The sequence below is a fragment of the Ochotona princeps genome, chromosome 3, assembly GCF_030435755.1.
Source record: "Ochotona princeps isolate mOchPri1 chromosome 3, mOchPri1.hap1, whole genome shotgun sequence".
Taxonomy (NCBI): Eukaryota; Metazoa; Chordata; class Mammalia; order Lagomorpha; family Ochotonidae; genus Ochotona; species Ochotona princeps.
This window is the reverse complement of record NC_080834.1, coordinates 86472540-86495786: the sequence shown is the minus strand read 5'-3', so window position 1 is coordinate 86495786 and position 23247 is coordinate 86472540. Positions and strand designations below refer to the sequence as shown.

Genomic DNA, 23247 nt, shown 5'->3' with positions numbered 1-23247 from the left:
CAAGCCTTTTGGGGAGTAAATCAAGGTCAGAAGTCTGCAGACAAGATTCAGCAAAGCTGGATCAAATAAGCAAGAAACACCCAAATCCTCAGTAGCTAAAACAAGGCTGTTTATCAGAAGAGGCTTTGGTGGGCAGTGAGCCAAAGAGACGGCAAAACTTGCAGTGGCTGGAAGTCCCCACCAGGACTGGCCAACACTAGTCACCTGTGCACATTTGAAAATCAGGGATGGAAGGTAGCAAATCTCAACCAACAGCAAAGCAGAATCCTGCACATAGTGTCCATTAGCATGTACCTATTTCAGAATTCTGTCTGGTGCCGGATTTTTCCCCCTGTGAGTTCAGCCTCTACAGTGTCACCTGATAAGCTACGAGCCTTTCCCCTTACAGGTCTTGCCCTTTTCCTTCGGTCAGTTGAGTGATGATTGACTAACTAGCAGAAGAAAGCCCCATGTTTGAGTGCTGTGGGCCATGGAGCAGTTATTCTTTGATCTTCCCTTGAAAATCCACAGTAGTCACTTCTCCAGTTACGCCTTTGTGGCAACCATCCCCAAATCTCCAAAGCCTTTGCAACAACCCATCGCCAAATCTCTGAATGCCTTTGTTATCACACGTATATCTACCCACCTATCAAGTGCCTCAGTGCTATTCTGCAGCATTGTCTGATCTGTTTCTGATGGAATATTTCTCTGGATCACAAAGTCTGAAAGTTGGAGCTACGTTATCTGTGCCTGTCCCAGGAGCCTCAAAACCTTGCCGAAGGCAAGACACAGAAACATTGAAGCCTCTCTTATTTAAGTGCCTAAAGCAGAAGGAACTGACTCAAACTTCAGGAAGTAGCTGTGAAGACAGCGTGGCAGGAAATGACAGAAAATCTGAAGACGGAACTGAAGCAGCAGCTCGGTTTCTTGCTCTGAAGCAGAGACAACCAAATAGGGAGTCTGGTGTGGACGTGAGGAGCCTGGGGCCTAAAGCTGACACTCACACCTTTGGAGGTAGGAACTCTGGACCATGGGAGGGCCGAGAGCTTGGGGTGGGGATTGAAGCGGAATCTACCTGAGGGTTAGTTCACGGGGAGGGAAGTTAGGCCTGGGGTGTGGGGTGGAGGCAGGGTTGCAGGGGACTCAAGCTCAGGGAACAGGATTTACAGCCATTCAGGACTCTAGATCAGCTGCAGCATTGTCCCTGTGAGACCCATTGCCATGTAGGGAGGAAGGGTACAGGCAGCAAAGATCGAATCTTCTCTTGAAAACTTGTGGTCCAACAAAGAGACTAAACCCACAGGAAGCTGCTGCTTGCATACTCTTCTGCTGAGAACCCACTACTGATGGAGGCTCAAGGAAGGCATGATTGTTCCATTAGAACATTTTCTGTGCTCATGGGATCATTCAATCCCAGAATGTCAGAAATGGAGGTTTTCTAGGTTAGCTAGGTTAACCCCCTCTTTGGCTTTTCACTGAGGAAATCAGAGATAACAGGTGGTTTGACAAATGATGTAGATGAGCATTTGTGGAGGATCTTGTCTGCTTGCCACTTAGCCAATGAGAACATACTCTGTTCATTGTTTCACCATGACCCCACAGAGGCTCTGTCACAGAGCTGAGCTGATCACTGGGTCCTCTGGCTGAAAGTTCATGAACTGCCATTGAGATGAAACCCTAGGTGCACCTCAGGTCACCCTCTCATCTCCTGCTCCTAGATAGCACCCTTGGCCTTTCTGATCTTTGGTCTGTATGTCAAGGCTAGTATGTCTGTCAACAACTCTGAAGGTGGGAGGTTTGTTGGAAAGTCAAGCTGAGGCCTGAGAGGGAGAGCAGGGAAGAGGATAGAACCACTGGTCTTCATTGCTTCCTTATTGCTTGTGAGTATTTCAGCAACTTCTCCTTTGCAGTTTTGTAGTGAAGTCCTTTGGTTGCAGAGCAGCCCAGGAGCCAGCATGAGAAACAGCAGGGTTGTAAAGGAAGCAGGAGTACAGGTGTTATTTACCTGCCCCCTTTGCATAACTCTGCCTATGAGAGCAGACCTAGCCTCTCTGAGCGGTAACTTGCCCTGTGGTTAGGCTAAACCAGTCAGCACTTCCTGAGTGCCCCCATAGCATCTCATCCACTGGAATCTACCCCAGACTTCCCCTGGGCTGGTATTCACCAGTTGTTCAAAGACTGTGAAGAAGGATGAGATTTTCAAGGAGAAAGAGAAAGAGAAAATCTGGGGAATAAAAGGGCTATGGGTTGGACAGCCAGGAAAGGTTGTGAAAGGGACACCTGGGGGAGACATGAGGAGTGTGGTTGAGGGTTCTTGGGGATAAGGAGTCCCAGGAGGGGTCACGGGCAGGGAAGTTGCCAGCTAGCAGGTGCTGTCTGAATCCAGGGGTCTTAGTGGCTCCGGGGTAGATGATTTGTCCATTGTTGCCTTTTCATGCCAAGACCCAGAGCAACTGTGCGACTCCTTCTCATGCAGTTAGCAAGGATAAGTAGGACACCGGGAATGTCCTTGAGTAACAGGTTGGAACTCTTTTCAGATTGAGCTTTGTACATTGTTAAGCATCAGTTACTGATAGTCCTATACCTCCTAATGGTCTGAATAAAGTATTTATTACATGCTATGTTTTAAACTATTTTTCTATCTAGAATTATAATTTAACTTTTAAAGTCCAAAGGCCTCTATATTTTTTTAATGTTTACTTTTATCTACTTGAAAGGCAGATATAAAGGGAGGGAAGAAGGCAGGGAGAGAGGGAGATATTAATCTTCCATCCGCTGGTTTACTCTCTCTCCAAACCAATCAAGCCTAAGCTAGGAGCCCAGAACCCCTGCAGGTCTCCCCGTTGGGAAGGAGAGGCCCAAGCACTTGAGCCATCATCTTCGGCCTCCCAGGATGTATTAGTAGGAAGCTGATTTAGAAGTAGAGTAGCCAGGACTCGCACTGGCATTCCAATGTGGGTGTTGCAAGTGGAGCTTAATTCATTGCACAGTTGACTGTCACCTCTGAACTACTTTTAAAAATTGAGTAATGAGTAACTTATTCCCAGCAACTACTGCTTCCCCGTGTGTTATTCAGTGTAAGTATTGCAGCTGACTGTACCCACTGACCTCCTGCAGCTGTGCAGTGATCAATCTCAGACAGAAGGTGGGTACCGATGCTGAGGTTGGAAAAAATTCTCAGTATGGTTAAGCAGGTTGTAGCTAAGAGTCCAGAAAATCACTTTTCCAGGGGTTGGGCCAGTTGGGAGCCAAAAAAGGACTCATGTAAAAATCTGAATGACATGGCACATCTCACTGATGGCCCCTCCAAGCTGCTACCTTGCTGACTGGACACAAATACACAACAGCAACCATTCTAAAAGTCTAGCTATTTAGTATTGCCTACCTTCATGGGGGTTCTTTTCAGACCCAGGAGGGCCCAGGCCACATTTTTTCTTGAACCCTTTCCTTCCTCCTGTGGCTGAGAAATGCTTGCTAAAACATGCATCGGCTTTATCTCATGTTTATTTTCATAGGATAAAAAAAAAATGGCAGGAAACATTGGAGCTGCTCTATCATTGATTGTAAGCATTCTAGTTTTCCTTCTTATTGATATTTCTTCTTGTCCTCAATTATTCCCATTTTCTGTCACCCTTAGATGTGGAAGTCTGTAGTGGGACATGATGTATCTGTTACCGTGGAGACCCAGGGTGATGACTGGGACACAGACCCTGACTTTGTGGTGAGTTGGAAAGGAGCTTTGCTTGCGCGATGAGGAGGGTGCTTGTGTGAGAAAGGCAGCAAGGTCACTGTATGACCTCTGAGGGAACTTACACAGGCTCATTTAGGACTGAGTTCTCCTGATGGGTAATCAGTAAGGTAATTGGGTGACATGAATGGGGCATGTTGCAAATGGAAGGAATGGAGTGAATGAGTTTGGACAGTATTATGGACAGGCTGTAACAAGCTGTGCTGAAGATAAGGAGCAAATGAGTGTATGTCTTATATGGCCTCTGATCCAAGAGTGAGGCATACTTTTGAGGGGAAGGGGTGGTAACATGAAAGATGCTGAGGAGGAAGGAATTTTTCAGAGCTCACCAGTTTAATTTTAATGTGGGTTCAGTATAGATTAGTATAGAGAGGTCTATAAATACAGACTGGGGAAGGCAGCTGATACAAGGAATGTAGAGGGAGCATGCCAGAGTTGTATGGCCCCATGTAGCATGGAACATTTCCAGGCATCACTTAATGCTGGGTGCTGTGTTTTGCAGAATGACATATCTGAGAAGGAGCAGAGATGGGGAGCCAAGACAATCGAAGGATCTGGACGCACAGAGCATATCAAGTAGGTGCCCAAAGTATTGGGGGTGGAAATAGGGTTATGAAGAGCTTATAGAAAAGTTGGAGACTCACAGAAGATGAGGAAGGAAGGAGAGAGGGAGGTTCATGTCTGTATATCTTTGTTTTTATCTAAACTCTTTCCTCTTGTGTCCCCATGTGGTCATTTTGTTTCCATTTCAACTCTCTTTTTTAAAAAGATTGTTTTTAATTGAAAAGGCAGATATACAGAGAGAAGGAGAGACAGAGAGAAAGATCTTCCATCCACTGGTTCACTCCCTGAGTGGCTGTAATGCCCAGAGCTTAGTCTATCTGAACCCAGGAACCAGCAGCCTCTTCTAGTCTCACGTGGGTGCAGGGTCCCAAGGCTTTGGGCCATCCTCTACTGCTTTCCCAGGCCACAACCAGGGAGCTGAATGAGACGTGGAGCGGCTGGTACATAAACAGCATCCAAATGGGATTCCAGTGGTTGCAAAGTGAGGATTTAGTGACTTGGCCATCCTGCCAGGCCCTCAACTCTCTTCTTTTATCCCCAACTTTATTTGTTGATTGTCTCAACAATTCTGCTCTTTCCTGAGTCTGTTACGTTAATTTTCTCCCTTAATTAAGACATGAGGACCTCAAGCAGGAAGTGACTCAACTATTGAGGTAATATCTGCTGTCTGTACATCCATCTGCCAATCATTTCACCATCCTTCTAAAAAATAAAAAGTATGTTTAGAATGCAGGCTGACATGCAAACTACTAGGTATTCAGCAAAATATCAAGGCAAAAACTTAGAAAAATGCTATGGAAAGAGGACAGCTTCCATTCTTGTCTCAAATTATTTTTTAAATTCTTTTCTAATTATTATTATTTTCCATGATACAGTTTTGTAGGCAGAGAGTTCTCACTCTCTCTCTCTTCCTTCCCTCCCCATTCAACTCCCCTCACCCTTTCCCCCCATGTTATTACAATAATATAATCCTTCAGTCACAAGTCCAAAATTCTGCTGCTTAACGTGCCATTGTAGGTTTAGGCAATGGTAGAAAATCTGGTATCATATTGTCAAGATATATTTCATTGTTTCATTGGGAGTACTCCTTTTATTCAAAAGTAGAGAGGCATGTTGCAATGTACCTTCATTCCCTCCTACACTGGTCTCCATTATACAGTTTGTCTATGAGAATGTATGTATATACTTGTTCACCTACATATCTGTTTGTTTTGTATTTTGCATGAAGGTTGCAAACAATACTGTTTTTGTAACATCTCGGGGGGGTGATATTTTTGTTTTTATTTTCGTTCATTTATTTAGTATAACTGGTTCGTGGTAAGTGGTTATAATGAATGTTACTCTTAAAATAAGCAATTCTGGAAGTAGCTGGAGTTAACATCCTTCCCCCTCCCTCCCTCCACACACATTAAGGAACAGGGTCACTCAGGAAGCCTTTTTGATGCTACACTTGTGTAGGTTTATAAGTCAAGGAAAAAAAAAGACCTCATTCCCTTTTCTGAGAACTGTGATGGTCTTGCCCCTTTCAGTGTCTTAAATAAGGCAGGTAGAATAGACTATTTTAAAGAAGGCTCCTCAATTTGTATGTGTTCCTATGGTAAGGCCTTGAGTTTGGATATCAGGCAGATGTGATTTCATTTAGCAGCTCTGCCACTACTAATGATGGAACCTCCTCAGAACCTCAGCTTGTTTGTCCGATGGTGACAACTACAGCTATCCTGCTTGTTTCTGATAGAATTCAGTGGGATAGCCTACTGCAGCACTTAGCATTTGCTAGCAGCTCAATAATGAGCTTTCTGCTTCCCACTTCCTCCCCCCAAAACCTAACATAGAGTAAGCAGAGGACCACCATGCTTCCTAAATGATGTTAAGCCGGCCTGCTCTGTTGCATCACTCCAGGATTTAGGTTTCTCTGACTGGTGTCTCCTAACATAGTACAATGTGGTTATTGTATATATTTCCCCATCAACTGCCTTGGATCCATATTGGACAGAATGAATGACAGAGAAGTGTGATGATGTAGTGGGGTGAGCCACCACTTGGGAGGCTCACAGTGCTTATGGGAACAGTGTTTGAAGTCCCAGCTACCCGGAGCTTTGGATCCCTCTCCTGAGAAGATGGCAGGTGACAGCCCACATCCATACTGAGTCCCTGAAATGCCTCTGAGAGACCTAGCTGGTGTTCCTGCCATTGGCATGGCCCAGGTAAGGTTGTTGAGGGCTTTGGGGGAGTGAATGTGCAGGTAAAAGTGCCTTTTTTTCCTTCCTCTGTCTCTCCCTCTCTCTATGACACTTTGCCTTTCAAGTAAATAAATGGTCTTTTCTAAAAAAGAAAAGAAAAGTTCCCTTGCCTCTTTTTTCTGCAGACCGTTGAGCTATAACAGGCCAGATGACCCTGGACAAGTCACTCTTCTTTGGCTCTCATTTTGCCAGGGGACACTCCAGTAGTGAGTCTCTGTTAGTCTGGGAGCCCGTGGCAGGTGTGGGGTAAGCCCATCATGAAGCCCAGGGTGGGATCACTTCAGCCCCTGGAGGGGAGGACGGGGAGATAACTGGGGGGAACAGCAGCGGCAGAGCTGAGACAGCTCAAAGTAGGAACAGGAAGTGTTTGTGGTTTCCTCCAATCTTGCTACTTCCTCCACAGCACAGTTTCTTTTTATATCTGTCTCAAACAAATTTAGTTTGGGGAGTGGTGTGGTAATTCAGGGAGTGAATCAAATGACCCCATTGCCCCCTCATATATTGTATGAAGGAGCACTCTGCTTTCCCAGGACTGTTGCCCTTCCTCCAACCTCTCTCCCACCCTGGCCCATTCATGTTTTTTAGTGTCTATTCCTTGACCAGTCAGGATCCTTATGACCCCAGAACAGCTGTAGGAAAGGACAACAATGTTTGCATTTTTGTTTTTCAGCCTGCCACAGATTGAAATTTACAAAAAACAAAATTAAAACCCAGTGGGCTTCAGTGCACTGGTTTTGATACCACTTGGAATGCCCACATCTCCTTCTGGAGTGTCTGTATTTGGGTCCCAACTCCACTATTCTTCCTGCTGTCGAGCACCCTGTGGTCAACCACATGATGACTTTACCACTTGCCCCAGACTGAGCTCCAACCTCCCAAATTCAGCCTAGTCCAGCTCTGGCTGTTGCAGACATTTGAATAATAAACTAGCAGATGGAAGATTTTTAAAGTTTAAAAAGTGTAATTAGGATAGGCGTTGAGCTGCTGTCTGGTGTGCCAGTGGGTGCCAGTTCAAATCCTGACTCTTCCTCTTCAGTCGAGCTCCCTGCTACTATGCCTGGGAGATCAGTGGAAGATGGCCCAAGTCCCTGCACACCTGCCACCTATGTGGGAGATCCCGAATAAACTCCTGACTCCTGGTTCTAGCCCGGCGGTTGTGGGCATTTGGAGAGTGAGCCAGCCAGCTAATGGAATATTTTTCTCTATACATGTCTTTCAAAATAGAAAACTAAATATTTTAGAAAGATAAAATTACAATGACTATTGTAGCCTTATAATGTCAAGAAATTAAATGTTATTTTAATCTTCCTCTCCTTGGAATAAAAGAAAAGGTTTACTATTCGAGGACTTTACATTTCCACATTCACTTAAAGATCACTTAGTCAATTCCCACATAGATGTCTGCTTGGATTTGAATGAGGAGTGCATTTAATTTATAGATGTTTTGGAAGAGAACTGGTATCTTTCTAAGTTTTCTACCCATTAACATTTCTAATCCATTTGTTGAGATTATCTTTAATTTTTAAAAATGTATTTATGATGCATTTCCATAGGCTCTGATATCCCCTCTCTAATTCCCCTCCACCCACTGATTTCTCCTATATTATTACAATAGCATAGTTTTTCAGAAACAGTCATAAGTCCGTTATTATGCTGTTTAAGTGTGTCATAACATTGTAGGTAGAGAGGTCTTCCATCTGCTGGTTTACTTCCTAGCTCACTGCAATGGCCAGAGCTGAGCTGAATCCAGCCAAAGTCAGGAGCCAGGAGCTTCTTCCAGGGCTCACATGGCTGCAGGGGCCCAAGGTCTTGGAGCATCTTTCGTGGCTTTAGCAACATTAGCAGGGATCTGGATCAAAAGTGTGGCATCCAGAAATCAAACTGGTACCCATGTGGGATGCTGACACTGTAGGTGGAGGTGGCATAGTTTATTATGCACAGGCTCCAAAATATTCTTTAATTTTTTTCAAAAAAATTTAGTGTTGTATATTGTACATAGTTTTAACGAATTAATCATAAACTATGCTATGTTTTTTTCATGTGAATGCAATTAACTTTGTGGGGAGGATTTATTTATTTGCTTTGAGAGACTTGTAGACAGAGAGGAGGAAGAGAGGGAGAAACTTTCCCTTCACTGGCTTGCTCCCCAGCTGGGTTCCCATTGCTGACCAAGTGTGAGCCAGGCAGGAGCCAGCAGCCAGAAACTTCATCTCGGTGTCTTCCATGGATGGCAGGAACCCAAACAATTGGTCATCTTCTGCTGCCTTTGCCAGGCCCATAGCAGGGAGCTAGATCAGAAGTGGAGCAGCCAATACCTGAACCAGCAACCATGTGGGATGCTGGCATCACAGGTGAAGGCTTTACCTCATATGCCACAACTCTGGCCCCTACTTTTAATTTTCAATTTTAGAAAGTTTGTGGCTGATATGTAGAAAAACAATTTAAATATAGAGACCTTAGCACTTTCTGCTTTCACTATCTTTTTTTTGTTTGTGTGAATTCTTTAGTATTTTCTACATACAGGATCCCATCATTTGTAAATAAAGACTTTAAGTCTGACCTTTGTTCCTTTAATCCAAATGATCTCTTTTTCTTCTTAGCTCATCTGTAAGGTTCTGGATCTTGCTTAGTTCCCATACACTGCATTGCTTTATCCACTCCAAGGCATTTTAAAACTCAAAAACAAGACATGTGAGTTAATTTGTGAGGAGCTTCTTTTGTGTTGCTGTTTCCTAGTTTTGACACTTAGCATATTCAGCTGTAGTTGTTTTTCTGTTATTTTGCTCTCTTTTTTCTACTTGAACATTATTTTCATATATGAATCACCTTTGAGTCCTCAGACCTAGCAGTATCAAATACTCAAGAATTGTTTAATATGTATTGAATAAAGGGATGGTATCATTAAGACATATTGAGAATGGTTTTACCAGGAACCTATAGAACTGTATCATAAAATGATGATAATAATAATAAAATGTAAAGTGTGAAAAAAAGAGAGAATGGTTTTAGCTTTTATTCTAAAGAAGTTCTAATAAGATGCTATTCTTTAACCCGAATGGTTTCATTCAAATTATATCATATGTTGTTGGATTCTCTGTATAGCTTTTCTGTTGTTTACTAAGTGGGCATTCCCTGTGCAGCATTTTCTAATTCCTTTTGAAAACATGTTTCAACTGTAATATAGCTATGACCCACTTAACAACCAATGAGCTCATTAAAATTTTACAGAATGTTCCCATTTGAAAGCAACATTTTTCCCATTGTCTTTGTTCTTTGAATACATATTTGGGGACCATTGGGAAGTCATTTATGTGTTCTTGGAGCCAGGAATGTTTCAAAGCAGTCAGTTCTAAAGTGTTGATGGTGTTGAGCTAGCAACACAGGATCCCTGCTTTCATGGCTGCCAAAGGGTTTAGAGGCACAGGAACAGTGGGTGCTTCCAACACTTAGCTTAATTTCATCTGGTCCACGGCCAGCTTGCTAAAATTAACTGTGGCTAAAGCTAAGAAGGGTTTTTCAAAGCCCTTTAGAGGGATTATCCTACAAGGCCAGCTGATGGACCAGTTCTGGAAGAGAAGAGAATTTGTGTAGCGAAATGCTCATTGACCTGTAGTGGATGTGTCTGCTTGACCTGAGTTAATAAAATCCCAAGAATGTCATCATCCCATCTCCAACCCTCAACGTTTTCAGGAAGTCAAATTTTTTATTTATGTTTCTAAGACTTCCCCCAGAAGTTCTTATCTGAGTCCAAATATCAGCCCCATTGTCCCTTGTTGGTTTAAGTACCCAGTCATCATCTCATATCCTCAGGCCATACAGGTTGGCAGAGGCAGCTCTCTACCCTCTTCAGTGTTGCAGTCACCATCAGGGTGAACCTGGAAAGGAATGTGAAGTTGAAGTGATTCCTTTCACTATTGTATCCATTTAGTGAGACAGGAATCTCAAACCAAGGCTATCAGAGCCTCATTTTGTTACAGCAACGAACTACATGTGAGTTTTAATATTTAGTTTTTATAGGTTCTTAGTGTTGTTTTCCTTCGGGAATTATCAGAGTTGGATAGGGACAAAGGATGTCCATTGTTAAATAAACAAACAAAAGAGTAATGTATAATTTCCCCAGTGCTGCATTGTTGTAAGCATCACTTTCAAAAACTTCCTAGCATGATACTGAAAGGCAATATTTCATTTTACTCAGTTATTGTCCATTTTTTGCCCATTTAGCTTGTTTCTTGGTTTTGCTAGTCTATAGCTGGGTTTGGAAAAAGTTCATAAAAAATTCATTTATGAAAAAAACAATGCAGGCTCTAAAAATGTTATCACCAAAATAACTTACTTTTAATTCCATTTATACTAATTCTTGAGATGTTTGCATAATTATCTGAATCATTATATATTCAATTAATTCAATGAATCATTAGACATTAAACTTCATAGTTAAAATTCCCACAGATAGACTCCCAAGACTAAAATATGTGTGTTTAAGGTTTGCAAATACGTTTATGCTTCTTGAGATAGATCACCTGAAAAAGCTGAAAAATGCAAAGCCGCTTGAAAACATGCAGAGCCATGCAAAGGCAAATAGCTTCCTAGTTGTCAGAATGTAGGTATCACTTCCCTCTAAATTTATGCACATTAAAAAATGGCACCAAATGGTTATTTTATTGAGAAAAAAATAATAGGCCAAGAGAAATATCATTGCCTTCTGGAGAATTTAAACCAGGCTATGGTTTGCAGGCCATATTTATCTCTTACCTTGAGACCCATCATTAGTATATTTTAGGGGTTTTTCTTGTTGATAAAAATAGGTAGAACAGACCACAACGTTTCCCTTCTTCTGAGAAGGTGGGTCCACTGACCTCCCTGTACCAGATAAGTATCAGTCACCTGTGTTTCCTAGCATCCACCAGCTGAGGAGCAAAGTGTCAGAGGAGCACGATGTTCTCAAGAAGAAAGAGATGGAATCAGGGCCCAAAGCATCCCATGGCTATGGAGGGCGATTTGGAGTGGAAAGAGACCGAATGGACAAGGTGAGTGGCAATAGAAAGATTGTAAAAGAAAACAAAACAAAAAACAGATTAACTCATTTATTGGTTTTTTTTTTTTTTTAAGATTTTTTTTTGACTTTGAAAAACAGAGTTACAGAGGGAGAAAGAGATCTTCCATTCTCTGGTTCATGATCCAAATGGCTATAATAGCTGTGGCCGGGCCAGACTGAGCCAGGAGCCAAGAGTTTCATCCTGTTCTGCCTCCTGAGTGACAGAAGCCTAAGCGCTTGCACTGCCTTTCCTGGGCATATTAACAGGGAGCTGAATCGCAAGTGGGGCAGCCAGGACTCTACATGATACTTTCATGAGGTACAAGTGGTAGCTTAATTTTCTGTGCCATGACACTGGCCTACATTTTGTGTTTTTAAAAATTTATCTATCTCTCTGTTTATAAAGAAGAGCAGCAGACAGGAAAGGAGATAAATCTCAAGAGATCTGCCATCTGCTGGTTTACTCCCCAAATGACCACTGAACCCACTACTGGGCCAGAGTAAAGTCAGGAGCCAGGAAGTCCATGCCAGTCTCCAGTGTAGATGGCAGAATCTCAAATACTCAACCTACCATAAGCAGCTTCCCAAGCACATTAGGAAGGAACTAGGTCAGAAGTGGAGTGGCCAGGATTAGAACTTTAATATGGAGTACAGTTGTCTCAAGTGGTAGCTTAACCCACTGGACCATGTCACAATGCCCTGGTTTTATGGTATAAAACATGTCCCAGAAATGCAGTATACATTTGGGTTCTAAAAGAGAGTGTCACAAATATTTGTATCAATTTTCTTCTGATCCCAACACATGGGACAGAGATGGAGTGGAATGAAAGTCAAGACATGAGAAGAGCTTGCCTGTGGTAGCTCCAGGCATGCAGCCACCTATAGACTGACAATGCTATTACCTTTTTTCAAATGATTGTGTGTTCTATCTGTGTTGCAACTTCACTTCTTACATTGTTTTATAAAAATTCGGAGTTCAGGGCCCGGCGGCATGGCCTAGCGGCTAAAGTCCTTGCCTTGAAAGCCCCTGGATCCCATATGGGCGCCGGTTCTAATCCCGGCAGCTCCACTTCCCATCCAGCTCCTGCTTGTGGCCTGGGAAAGCAGTTGAGGACGGCCCAAGGCTTTGGGACCCTGCACCCACGTGGGAGACCCGGAAGAGGTTCCAGGTTCCCGGCATCGGATCGGCGCGCATCGGCCCGTTGCGGCTCACTTGGGGAGTGAATCATCAGACGGAAGATCTTCCTCTCTGTCTCTCCTCCTCTGTGTATATCTGGCTGTAATAAAATGAATGAATCTTTCAAAAAAAAAAAAATTCGGAGTTCACTCAGGAGCTTTGGTGGCCGAGAGCACAGGTCTAGAACAAAATCAACTAGCTGGTTTACTGCATGCTTTTCAATCCCAGTGATACCATTCAGTTGATCCTCTTTGATCACTTCCTCAAACTAGCCTTGTTTCTGTTGTGATACCTTTGCTTTAGCACTTTTGTTCCCATGTAAACACGGCTCTGTGGACACAGTCTCTCATCTGGCTCCCAGCTACTCTCTGGGAGTTTTCTGAGTAGAGGCTTTCTAATAGCATTAAGGCAGAATGAGCTTTGTGCAAGGCTCTGCAGTAAGTCTCCTTGCTCTCCCGTCACACATTCCTTGGCACCACCATCAGAGTGTGATCCAAATGGAATTTCTTGTATCCTTACATGATACTACTCCAGTTCTGCATCGATTTTTTTGAGACCATGTTGACCTTTTTCACTCACCCAGTCCTTGGTTTTTCTCAGAGCGCAGTGGGCCACGAGTATGTGGCTGAAGTGCAGAAGCACTCTTCTCAGATTGATGCTGCCAAAGGTTTTGGGGGCAAATATGGAGTGGAGAGGGACAGGGCTGACAAGGTAAGTGACAAGTCTGTCTTGGCAAATCCAGCTCAAATCACATGGGAACTACCAGCTTGCCCTTGAGTGTAGACCAGTGATGCTCTGTGAAAGAGGAAATGAATGCTCTTCATAAATGGGGCAAATCACCGTCACTGTGCTGGTTCCCAGGCCTCCCCTAGTCAGTCTCTGGTGCCAGAGTTGGAGGGCATATGCTGAGCAGAAAGGCAGTCACTTACATGAACCCCCGAAACTCTGAATAAGTCCCTCAAGCCATCAGTGTTTTTAATAGAAAATTTCCAAAGTTCCCCTTTTGTTCTACCATCAAAGCCTCATACATATTAATGCCTTTTAGGAAAAACAGTTTGAATATTATTTCCTCAGCAACAAATAAACAAGCAAAACAGCAAATTAGAGCTGTAAGGTTTTAAGAAAGTAAAATTTTCTTTTCACAAGATCCATCATCAATCTTTGATGTCTGGGCGTTTGTAAAGACTCCTTTAAACACAGTGTAGTTTTAAAGAGAAGAAACAGAACAGCACGATTACAGGCTGATAGAGTGGGCAGACATGGAAGATCTTTAACTCTGATCTTCTCAGTTCCACTCTTTAAAGACCTGATCCTCTGAACTTGTTTTCCATGATGCGGGTGGAGTCCTCATCCTGCAGCTGCACGCAGAAAACGTCTTCACACCATGCTGAGACTTTCTTCTTTTCCAAGCAGTTGTTAATTGATGAGCCTTAATCCTAAATGCTAGGATGCTAATTTTCTGCATTGAAAAAAAACCCAAAATTAAACCAGGGAAGTTCAAAAAGTACTATGAAAGAAAGAAAAGTATGGAAGGATTTTTAATTACCAACTAAATAGGTTTTTGCACTTCATTTTTAAAAATGTATTTGTTTATTTGAGAGAGCTCCCATCCACTGGTCCACTCCCCAACTGCTGGAAATGGTTTCGGTCAGGAGCTGAAAACTCAGTCCACGGATCCAAGTCCTCAAGCACTCCAGGGTGTGCATTAGCAGGAAGCTGGCGTAAGGACAGAGTGGGACTACAGTTCATGTGTTCCACTGTGAGATGTGGGTGTCCAACAAGTTGCTTACTTGCCAGGCCAAATGCCTCCCCCAAGAAGATAATTTTTTAAAGGCAATAATGGAAGATGAAAATGTGAGAGTGTTTTTCTGTAGTCAAGATGTCCTTTCTTGTTCAATTTTGGTTCCTTCCCTGGTTGCCTGTGTCTAATTGCTACATCTTCTGCCTCATGAACCAGGAATTGAATCAACCAAACAATCCATGCAATATAAATCAAGACATACTCCATACTACTAATTCTTACAATGCAATACCTAGACTTACTTAGAGACCCTTTATTCACAGAAAAGATAGGAACCTAACTGTACTATGAGGGCAGGCACCAGTCGACATGTCCAGTCCTGCAACTTGCTAGTCTGTAGGCTCTCCAAGTTGTTCTAATCTCTCCAAAACCCATTTTTGAGTTTCTATCATTGATAAATGAATTAAAACACAATGTCATTAGCTAGGAGTGGAATAGCCCTTATATGCGCCTAGTGCTTTATAGCTTATAAGGCACTTGACTATTATTTCGTTCTAGTTTTGTGAAGATTAGTAAAGGGGAAAAGCATTAATTCCATAAATAACCCAATGCAGACTTGCTTGCTATACTTGTCTCATTGCACTGTGATATTGTTCCAAATAAGAGGCAGAATTTTACAGTTGTAGTAGGTCAGGCACATATGCCTCTCTTCATTTCATAATTGAAATCAGAGGATCTCAGTAAGAAATGTGCTTGAAGTTAGTCAAGGGTAGACAGGGAGGTGGAGCTCGGGTCTGGAACTTTGTCCAGAGTCCATGTTCAGGGCCTCCAGGCCACCCCCATCCCCAACCCTGGATCCCACAAACTACCCCTCGAGCTGGCCTGGGAGGAAGGGTAAGTCAGCAGAGGGGAGACTTGTCAACTTGGACTCTAATCCATTTCTTCTTCTTTCCCCTGTAGTCGGCTGTTGGCTTTGATTATAAAGGAGAAGTGGAGAAGCACACATCCCAGAAAGGCAAGGACCCCTGAGCTTGAGCCTGGCAACCCAGCTGGCCACTGTTCCCTTTCCAGCCACTGCCATCAGCTGCCCTTAGCCCCATGACCGAGCTGCCCACTACTTGTTCTTTGCTCCTCTATTGCTTTCTGTGGCATTACTAAATTTTACTAGTCCCCTTTTTATTTGTGATGAGTTGAAAATAAGATATTTTCTTTTGTTTTAATAGGTTATCCCAACATGTATTTGGGGTGTAAATTTATAGTTTATCATTATCTCTTTCTAAATAATGTAGGAAACATGCAGCATTTAAACTTAATTCTTTATACCAATCATTTTGCTGTATGGTATATATATATTTTAGTCATGGTTCAAACAAAATAAATCATTATTACCTGGCAAATGCTTATCTAAATTGACTGATATATTGACCAATTTCCTGGCTTATCAGGTTTATAGGATTTTTTGTTTCCTCCTTGCTTTTTAAATATTTTCTTGCTAACATTTATCCATCTATAAGTCTTTCAGTGAGTCTGTTAAGCAATTTTTCTTGGAACAATGCTTTTATTTTGCAGCATCATTCTCTGTTATCTGCTCCTTAACTCTTTGAAGACATCTCTCTATATCAGTCTATTTATTATTCCTTTATAGATGGCATGTTTTGCCTCTTTTATTGTTATTAAAATTCCACATTTTGTCTCTGACATGCTCTTTAATATTATCAGCATGAACCTAGGTGTTAGTTTTACTTTTTAATTATACAATATGAAGCTTAGTGACCCTCTTCAATCTCAGATATGATTTCTGTTCTGGAAAGTTCTCAAATATGTTCTCTTGAGTGGCACTGTTCCTTCTCATTCCTTCTGGAATTCCTACTGGCTTGTGTATTAGACCTTTTAATTCTCTTCTCAGTGTCTCTTAATTCCATTTCTTTTTTCTGTCTATTTATTTCCTGAGTTGCATCCTGGGTAGTTTCTTTGGGTTTATGTTAGTTAATTTTTTCTTTTAGGTATATTGAGTTATTATTCAACAGCTGGTTAAGTTTTTAGGCATTCTTTCAGATATCTTAATTTCCATAAGTTCCTTTTGTTCCAATTGCAAATCTGCTCATTCTTTTCCCATAATGACTCATTGCTTTCATCACAATAACTTTCTTCTTTGATCTCTTTAATGATTTTAAATGTATGTATAGTTTTTTTCATATATTTTATATTTGAATAATTATCTGTTCAATTGTTTAATCTTTCCTTCATGCTATTTATTTCTTAGGCCATTTGTAATTTTTGTAGTGAACTTATTTCAGTAAGGTAGAGGGTATTTATTTATCTGAAGATTCATGAATCATAATGTAAGCATCACAGAGAAATTTTGCCTCTACTTTCTGAGTTCTAAAAGTTCTATATTAATGAGCTACTTTTCTTTTTTCCTCATTAAATCTCTTAAATAGTTATAACTCTGCTTACCCTATCTTTTCCTAAGTCAGGAATTTGTATATTTTATCCATATTGTCAAATTTATACTATGTCTTTCTTTTTTCTTTTTTTATTGGAAAGGCAGATATATAGATAGGAGGAGAGACAGAGAGGAAGATCTTTTGACTGATGATTCACTCCCCAAGTGATCACAATGGCCAGTGCTACACCAATCCGAAGCCAGGAGCCAGGAACCTCCTCTGGGTCTCCCGCATGGGTGCAGGGTCCGAAGGCTTTGGACTGTCCTCGAGTGCTTTCCCAGGCCACAAGCAGGGAGCTGGATGGGAATCAGGGCTTCCGGGATTAGAACCAGCGCCCTTATGGAATCCTACCACATTCATTACTAGGAATTAAGCTGCTAGGCTACTGTGCCATACCTTATGTCTTTCTTTTTTTAACTCCTATAATATCTGTAGTGATATATATATAATATGGCCATTTCATTTCTTTTATTGTTCATCCGCATTTTTTGTCTTTTCAACTGATTTTTCTTACTGAAAGTTCATTAATTCAACTATTATTTTCAAAGATCTTACTGGGACATGAACTGGCACCCATTTGGGATCCAGGAGTGTGCAAGGCAAAGGACTTTTAGCCGCCAGGCTACCGTGCCAAGCCCAGTTTGTTCTTTTTCTTGATTTTTAAAATAAAAGTTATGTTGATTTTAAGCCTGGATATCTAGGAACTTTAAATTTCCCTCTAAACACTATTTTTGGTGTACTAGGGAAATTTTTTTTATTTTGTTGATATTGGCTTTAAATAAGTTATCAAAATCTAATTTCTAATATTTAGATCCTTTGAAATATATTGAGACTTACTACATGAATGATATATGGTCTATTTTTTGAATGTTTTCTGTGTGTGAAAAATTTGTATTTTATAGTGTTTAGGTATAGTGTTCTATAATAGTCAATTAGATCTTTTTTGTTAATAATGGTTGAATCTTGTGTAAGTTTACTGATTTCCTTTCATCTGAAATATCTATCATCTAATGAGAGAAGGGTGTTAACATTTTCAACAATGCTCAGATTTGTTTATTTTGGCTCCTTACTTTTGTGAGTTTTTGCTTGGTGGATTTTATTTTATCAGTGAGCTTATGTCAGCATATAATAGTCCTGATGACTGAGGATTCTTTTCATCATTGTGTCATATCCTTATCTGATCAATGTGCTTTCTCTTGAGGTCTGTGTTGGATTATACACATGCTCTCTTTTCTGTGCATATTCTTTTCATGGAATGTGTTTTCCTGGATCATTATTTATGTTAGAGTTTCAGTTTAGTATTCCTGAAGCACATAGCAATAAAAAGAAGTGGACATTTGTATTCCACACCCAAGTATAGGCCTGGAATTTTCAAATCTTTTAAGTGGGCGTCCCTTTTACTAAATGCTGAATAGACTACAAGTCCTCTCATTTTGCTAGAAAGTTAGAATTTGTCTTCCTTGATAGGAGAGGGTAGATCCTTATTTCTGGCTCCTCCCTTCTTTACCCCCATTCTTGTATAGAAGATTGGGTCCCAGACCATAGAGCCTAACCACTAGTCATTAACTTGGAACTAATAGGACCCTTCAGTTTTCTGAAGTGTCAGCTCATGATTATCCTTACGTATTCAGCTTCGATTCTGTTTGTTTCTGAGGCCAGGATTCTCTTCTTCTGTTGTTCTGTGCTTTAGTAATTCCCCTCCCCAAATGTATGTTAGCTGGCACGTCTGTGCATTTATATGGGTATAGGGAAATGCATGCATTTCATATGTGTCTGCCTTTTTTCCCCCTGGACATCTCTGTGCTTCACTTGATTCTTCCTTAAAGAAGGGAGAAAATTGGAAATGATCTCATCTTGTGCTGGACATGAGAGAGGGAAGGAGAAGAATGAGCAGTGTCCACTTACTTCCCCTGCATTTGAGTCCTGCTCTCTTCCCAGGCTGCCATCACTTTGCGCTCCTGCCTGTTAGCTTAGCACTCCCTGTGATCTGAGAATGGGCTCTCATGACTGCTCTTTCAATTGCAGATTACTCTCATGGTTTTGGTGGCCGTTATGGGGTGGAGACGGATAAACGGGACAAGGCAGCTCTGGGCTATGACTACAAGGGAGAGACAGAGAAGCATGAGTCCCAGAGAGGTGAGCTGGGTTTGGGATGAGGGTGGGTCACAGCAGAGCGTAGACGCTCCTTCCTTATTTCCTGAACTGTGACCCAAGGGCCCCACAATAAGGAGAGGCAGATGAATGTGTGCTGGGTGGGTGGTGGGGGACATTCCACGGAAGGTGGAGAGGAAATAACGAGATTAGGTTCAGGTTAAAGGAAACAGGCCAAAGAGAAGGGATCACGGAGGAAGATATGAGAAATAAGAATGGCCAGAAGGTGGTGGGCCCTGTGCTTCACGTGGGACTAAAAGTTTACTTCCTCCCTGGGATAAAAAGTGAATGGCCGGAGGGCTCTTATTTATTCTTTTCTTTCTTTTTATTTCCCCTCATCTGTAATTTATACTTTCATGTTGCTCTCTTTCCATCTTCCTTACTCTTCTTTTCCAGATTATTTTCTCCTCATATTTTTCTCTCTTCCTGGCCATTCCTCCCAAGCCCGATTCCCAGTCACTCCCACAATCCCGGCTTCCGGTCCCTCTTGCTGTTGCTCCCTCTCCCTCCCCATTCCCAGATCTCCTGTTATGACTCACAGGACTTTCTGTCTAACAGATTATGCCAAGGGCTTTGGTGGCCAGTATGGAATCCAGAAGGACCGAGTGGATAAGGTAAAGTACCAGCAAACCATTGTCTTGAGCAGAGTTCCCTAAGTCTAAGGAAGTGTGCAAGAGGAAGAAACAGGCTGGGAGAAGGACAGGACAGTGGTGCTGGGTGCCCCGGGTCTGTCCTGCTGGTATCCTGCCCTCCCTGGTGATTTCCCTCAACATCTAACGGGCATGTCTTCTAGAGCTTCAGCTCTGACAAGAGTAGAGGGAGGCAGGGAGAGGCAGAGAGAGGATGGCGAAGGAAAGGTAATGTTACACTTGAAATTTCGTGGCTTTTGACATTGCTTGGCCCTCCCATTCTAGGTCCTGCTATTGTTGTTCCCCCGTGAATGTTTGCCAGGGGCACTGCTATATTTTAAGCAACTGGACTTGGAATCATCATTGAACTTTCAAAAAAAGTGATCTGAGCTCACCAGTTTAGAATTTCTTTGGTCCTCTTTCCACCAAAAAATAATATTAGAATATGGTATTCAGCTGTAAAGCACCAAATGGTCAGGGATACCCCCAGTCCTGCTTTCTGCGTCACTATGGCCTCTTCTCTCCCTCACGCCACACATACTGTTCTCTACCTGCAGAGCGCTGTAGGTTTCAATGAAATGGAGGCCCCAACCACGGCTTATAAGAAGACAACACCCATAGAAGCTGGTGAGTTGTAGTGATTCCTTCTATGGTTAACGCCCTCTCCCTTCATATCCTTCCGCTTTCCTAGCCTGTTTCTTCTATGCCTGTTAACTACTGAGATTAATTGAGATGTACTTGATTCCTACTTCATATTCTCCAATTCTGTCTCCTTGAAAACCTAGGTCAGGTGGATAGAGAGATAGACAGGCACTGGGAAAGGAAGTGGAAGTGGGATGGAGAACCATTTGGGAAGAGAGATGGGGACAGGAGCTTGGAATGTGGTAGAGGATGGGTGGTGACCAAAGGGCCTAAGGATCTAAGAAATAATATCAGAGCAAGATGTGGATGAGGGCAAGAAGGCTTATGATTTGGAAAGGGCAAATAACCTCCAGTAACATAGTTCAGGACATGGAAATCTAGGCTTCAAAACTAACCACCCTCCCATGATCTGCTTATCCCTCCATCAGTATCTCTTTTTGTCCTCCCCAGGAGTTCTCTCCACATCTAATCTGCTCTTCCTTCGAGTACCTCTATTTCCCCCACCCTCTAATCCAAGGCAACCCTATTTCTTCTTGTTGGTGTTTGTAGCTTCTAGTGGTGCCCGTGGGCTAAAGGCAAAATTTGAATCCATGGCTGAGGAGAAAAAAAAGCAGGAGGAAGAGGAGAAGGCACAGAGGATGGCCAGGCAGCAACAGGAGCGGAAGGCCGTGCTGCAGATAAGCCGCAAGGCTCAGCAGCCAGTGGTGCCTGTGGAAGAGCCAGCAGCGCCAGCCCCATTGCCCAAGAAAATACCTTCAGAGGTGAGTTCCAGGCCTTTGGAACATATCTCCAGGAGGACTGCCTAGCCAGGAGTCTAAGAGATCAAAAGTACTGGCAGAAAATAAAGTAGTAGGACAGATCTGTCTTAGGGAGAGTCTGCTATCCCTATCTTCAGGCAGATTCCAGTTTCTCTTTGTAATTGTGCCTCATTGATCAGGTTGCTCTAAAACAACAGAAAATGATGACAAGGCTTACATATTACACTAGCAGGCAGGTGACCACCTAATACAGCAATCATTGCTGCAGGAACTAAGAGGTAGACCACAGGCTGAGGGCTGAGTTCCATCTGGGCTGGCAGAGGGCAGGTAGAGTGCTCCAGGTGGGGTTCAGAGTGAAGGTGGAGGCTTGCCTACCAGACATGCTTCATCCTCCACAGGCCTGGCCTCCAGCTAGGAAGCTTCCGCAGTCAGAGCCTGAGCCTGAGCCTGTGCCAGCCAGCAGGGAATGCCAAGTGCCTGCCTTCCCAACAAGACAGAATCTCCCAGAGGTAAGCGGGCCGCAAACTTTTCTGCCCCCTATCCAATCTTCTGGTATCAAGTAGGTGGACTATGTGAAGTGACCATCATTGTTTGCCTGGGGTGGTTCTGCTATTTGCACAGAAAGCCCCCATGAGGGACACTCCCCAGTCCTGAGCAAGTAAGGACAGCTGATCATCCCAACAATGCTCTATCTCACTTCAAAATTTTCTAGTCTTCAGAGGAATCTGACTCACCTTCCACTTCCTTCCCCTCCTACCATTTATGTACACCATCACTCCTTCCCGGGTTAGAGTTGGGAGTGAAGCAAGAGACTGAGAAAATGAGAGGGCTGCAAGACCATGTCAGGAGAGGCTGTTAGGTGGGGACAGAGGCTGGGGACAGCTGGGGTCCACACAGTCCTCCACTGAACACCTGGTGAGGTCTCCTGCTGAGTGAAGGCCATGCTACTGCACACTGTCTCTGCTTAGGACAACGAGGAGCCCCCAGCCCTGCCCCCTAGGACTCTAGAAGGCCTCGAGCTGCAGGAAGAGCCCGTGTATGAGACAGAGCCTGTGCCCGAGCCAGAGAATGACTACGAGGATGTTGGAGAGGTGTGTGAGCAGGACAACGAGCCGGAGGGGGACTATGAGGACGTTCTGGAGCCTGAGGAGCCACCTTATCCTTCTGACCCATCAGGTGAGTGATGGGCAGAAGCACTTCCTAAACTGAGTCACAGGTGTGGAGGAGCATGGTGGGAGGTACTGGACAGGAAATTGCCCCGCTGTTGGTGGATCTCTCTGTTTGCCTTCTCCGAGTTGGTGAGCCCATGTTTCTATGTCTCTGCCTGCAGGAGCACCAGGCTGCCCAGCTGGGCTTGGGGCTGCGGGGATCTCAGCTATGGCCCTATATGATTACCAAGGAGGTGGGTTAACAGGGCATGGAGGGCTACTGCTGGGAGGCTTCTGGGGGTTAGGGAAGGACCCAAGTTTGGCATCAAGAGGAAGGCCAAGTCTGTCTGCCTCCCTGAGGTTTGCAGTGGGCACTGGGATAGACAGGTTCCTGTCTGACATGCTAACATCCCCTCAACTGCCTTTCCAGAGGGAAGTGATGAACTCTCCTTCGATCCGGATGACATCATCACTGACATTGAGATGGTGGATGAGGGCTGGTGGCGGGGACGTTGCCGTGGCTACTCTGGACTCTTCCCTGCCAATTATGTGAAGCTCCTCCAGTGATAGATCCTCTCCACCTCCTACATGGCAGCTCCCTACATGCAAAGTGACCCTGTTCTACCCCATCCTCATTCCTGCTGGGAGGACCTAGGGTTTTGTGCATATTTCCTTCTGCTTCGTTTAGGGCTTGGGGCAGGGACAGGAGGAATGGGGTCCCCTTCACACCCGTATCCTCTCTACCCTGGATGAGCTCCTGGCAGTTGTTTCATGTCCCTGCCTCCTTCCCCATGGATGCCCCTCCATCCACCCAAATTCTGCTCTGTTTCATTGTGAGCTTGGGGTTTCCAGTTTCCTTAACTGGAAGAGGGAATCATCTGGTTGTGCTGTTTACCCATTTTCCTTCCCCACAGAGATATATCTGGACCTTCTCTACCTAGTTCTAAAATTGGCAATAAAGTGGGACAATGGTTCCCCTCTAAGCGGA

The 23247-nt window shown here is 43.3% G+C and overlaps 1 protein-coding gene across 1 annotated transcript; it reads left to right on the top strand.

Moving 5' to 3' along the window:
• Nucleotides 1-850: 850 nt before the first annotated feature.
• On the top strand, nt 851-23247 carry HCLS1 (hematopoietic cell-specific Lyn substrate 1). Its single transcript, XM_004577862.4, has 14 exons — nt 851-993; nt 3617-3700; nt 4230-4303; nt 11429-11558; nt 13344-13454; nt 15445-15499; nt 18957-19067; nt 19641-19696; nt 20269-20338; nt 20903-21114; nt 21510-21620; nt 22080-22287; nt 22442-22513; nt 22690-23247. The coding sequence occupies exons 2-14, from the start codon at nt 3617-3619 to the stop codon at nt 22824-22826; spliced, it is 1431 nt and encodes a 476-aa protein (XP_004577919.2). The 5' UTR covers nt 851-993; the 3' UTR covers nt 22827-23247.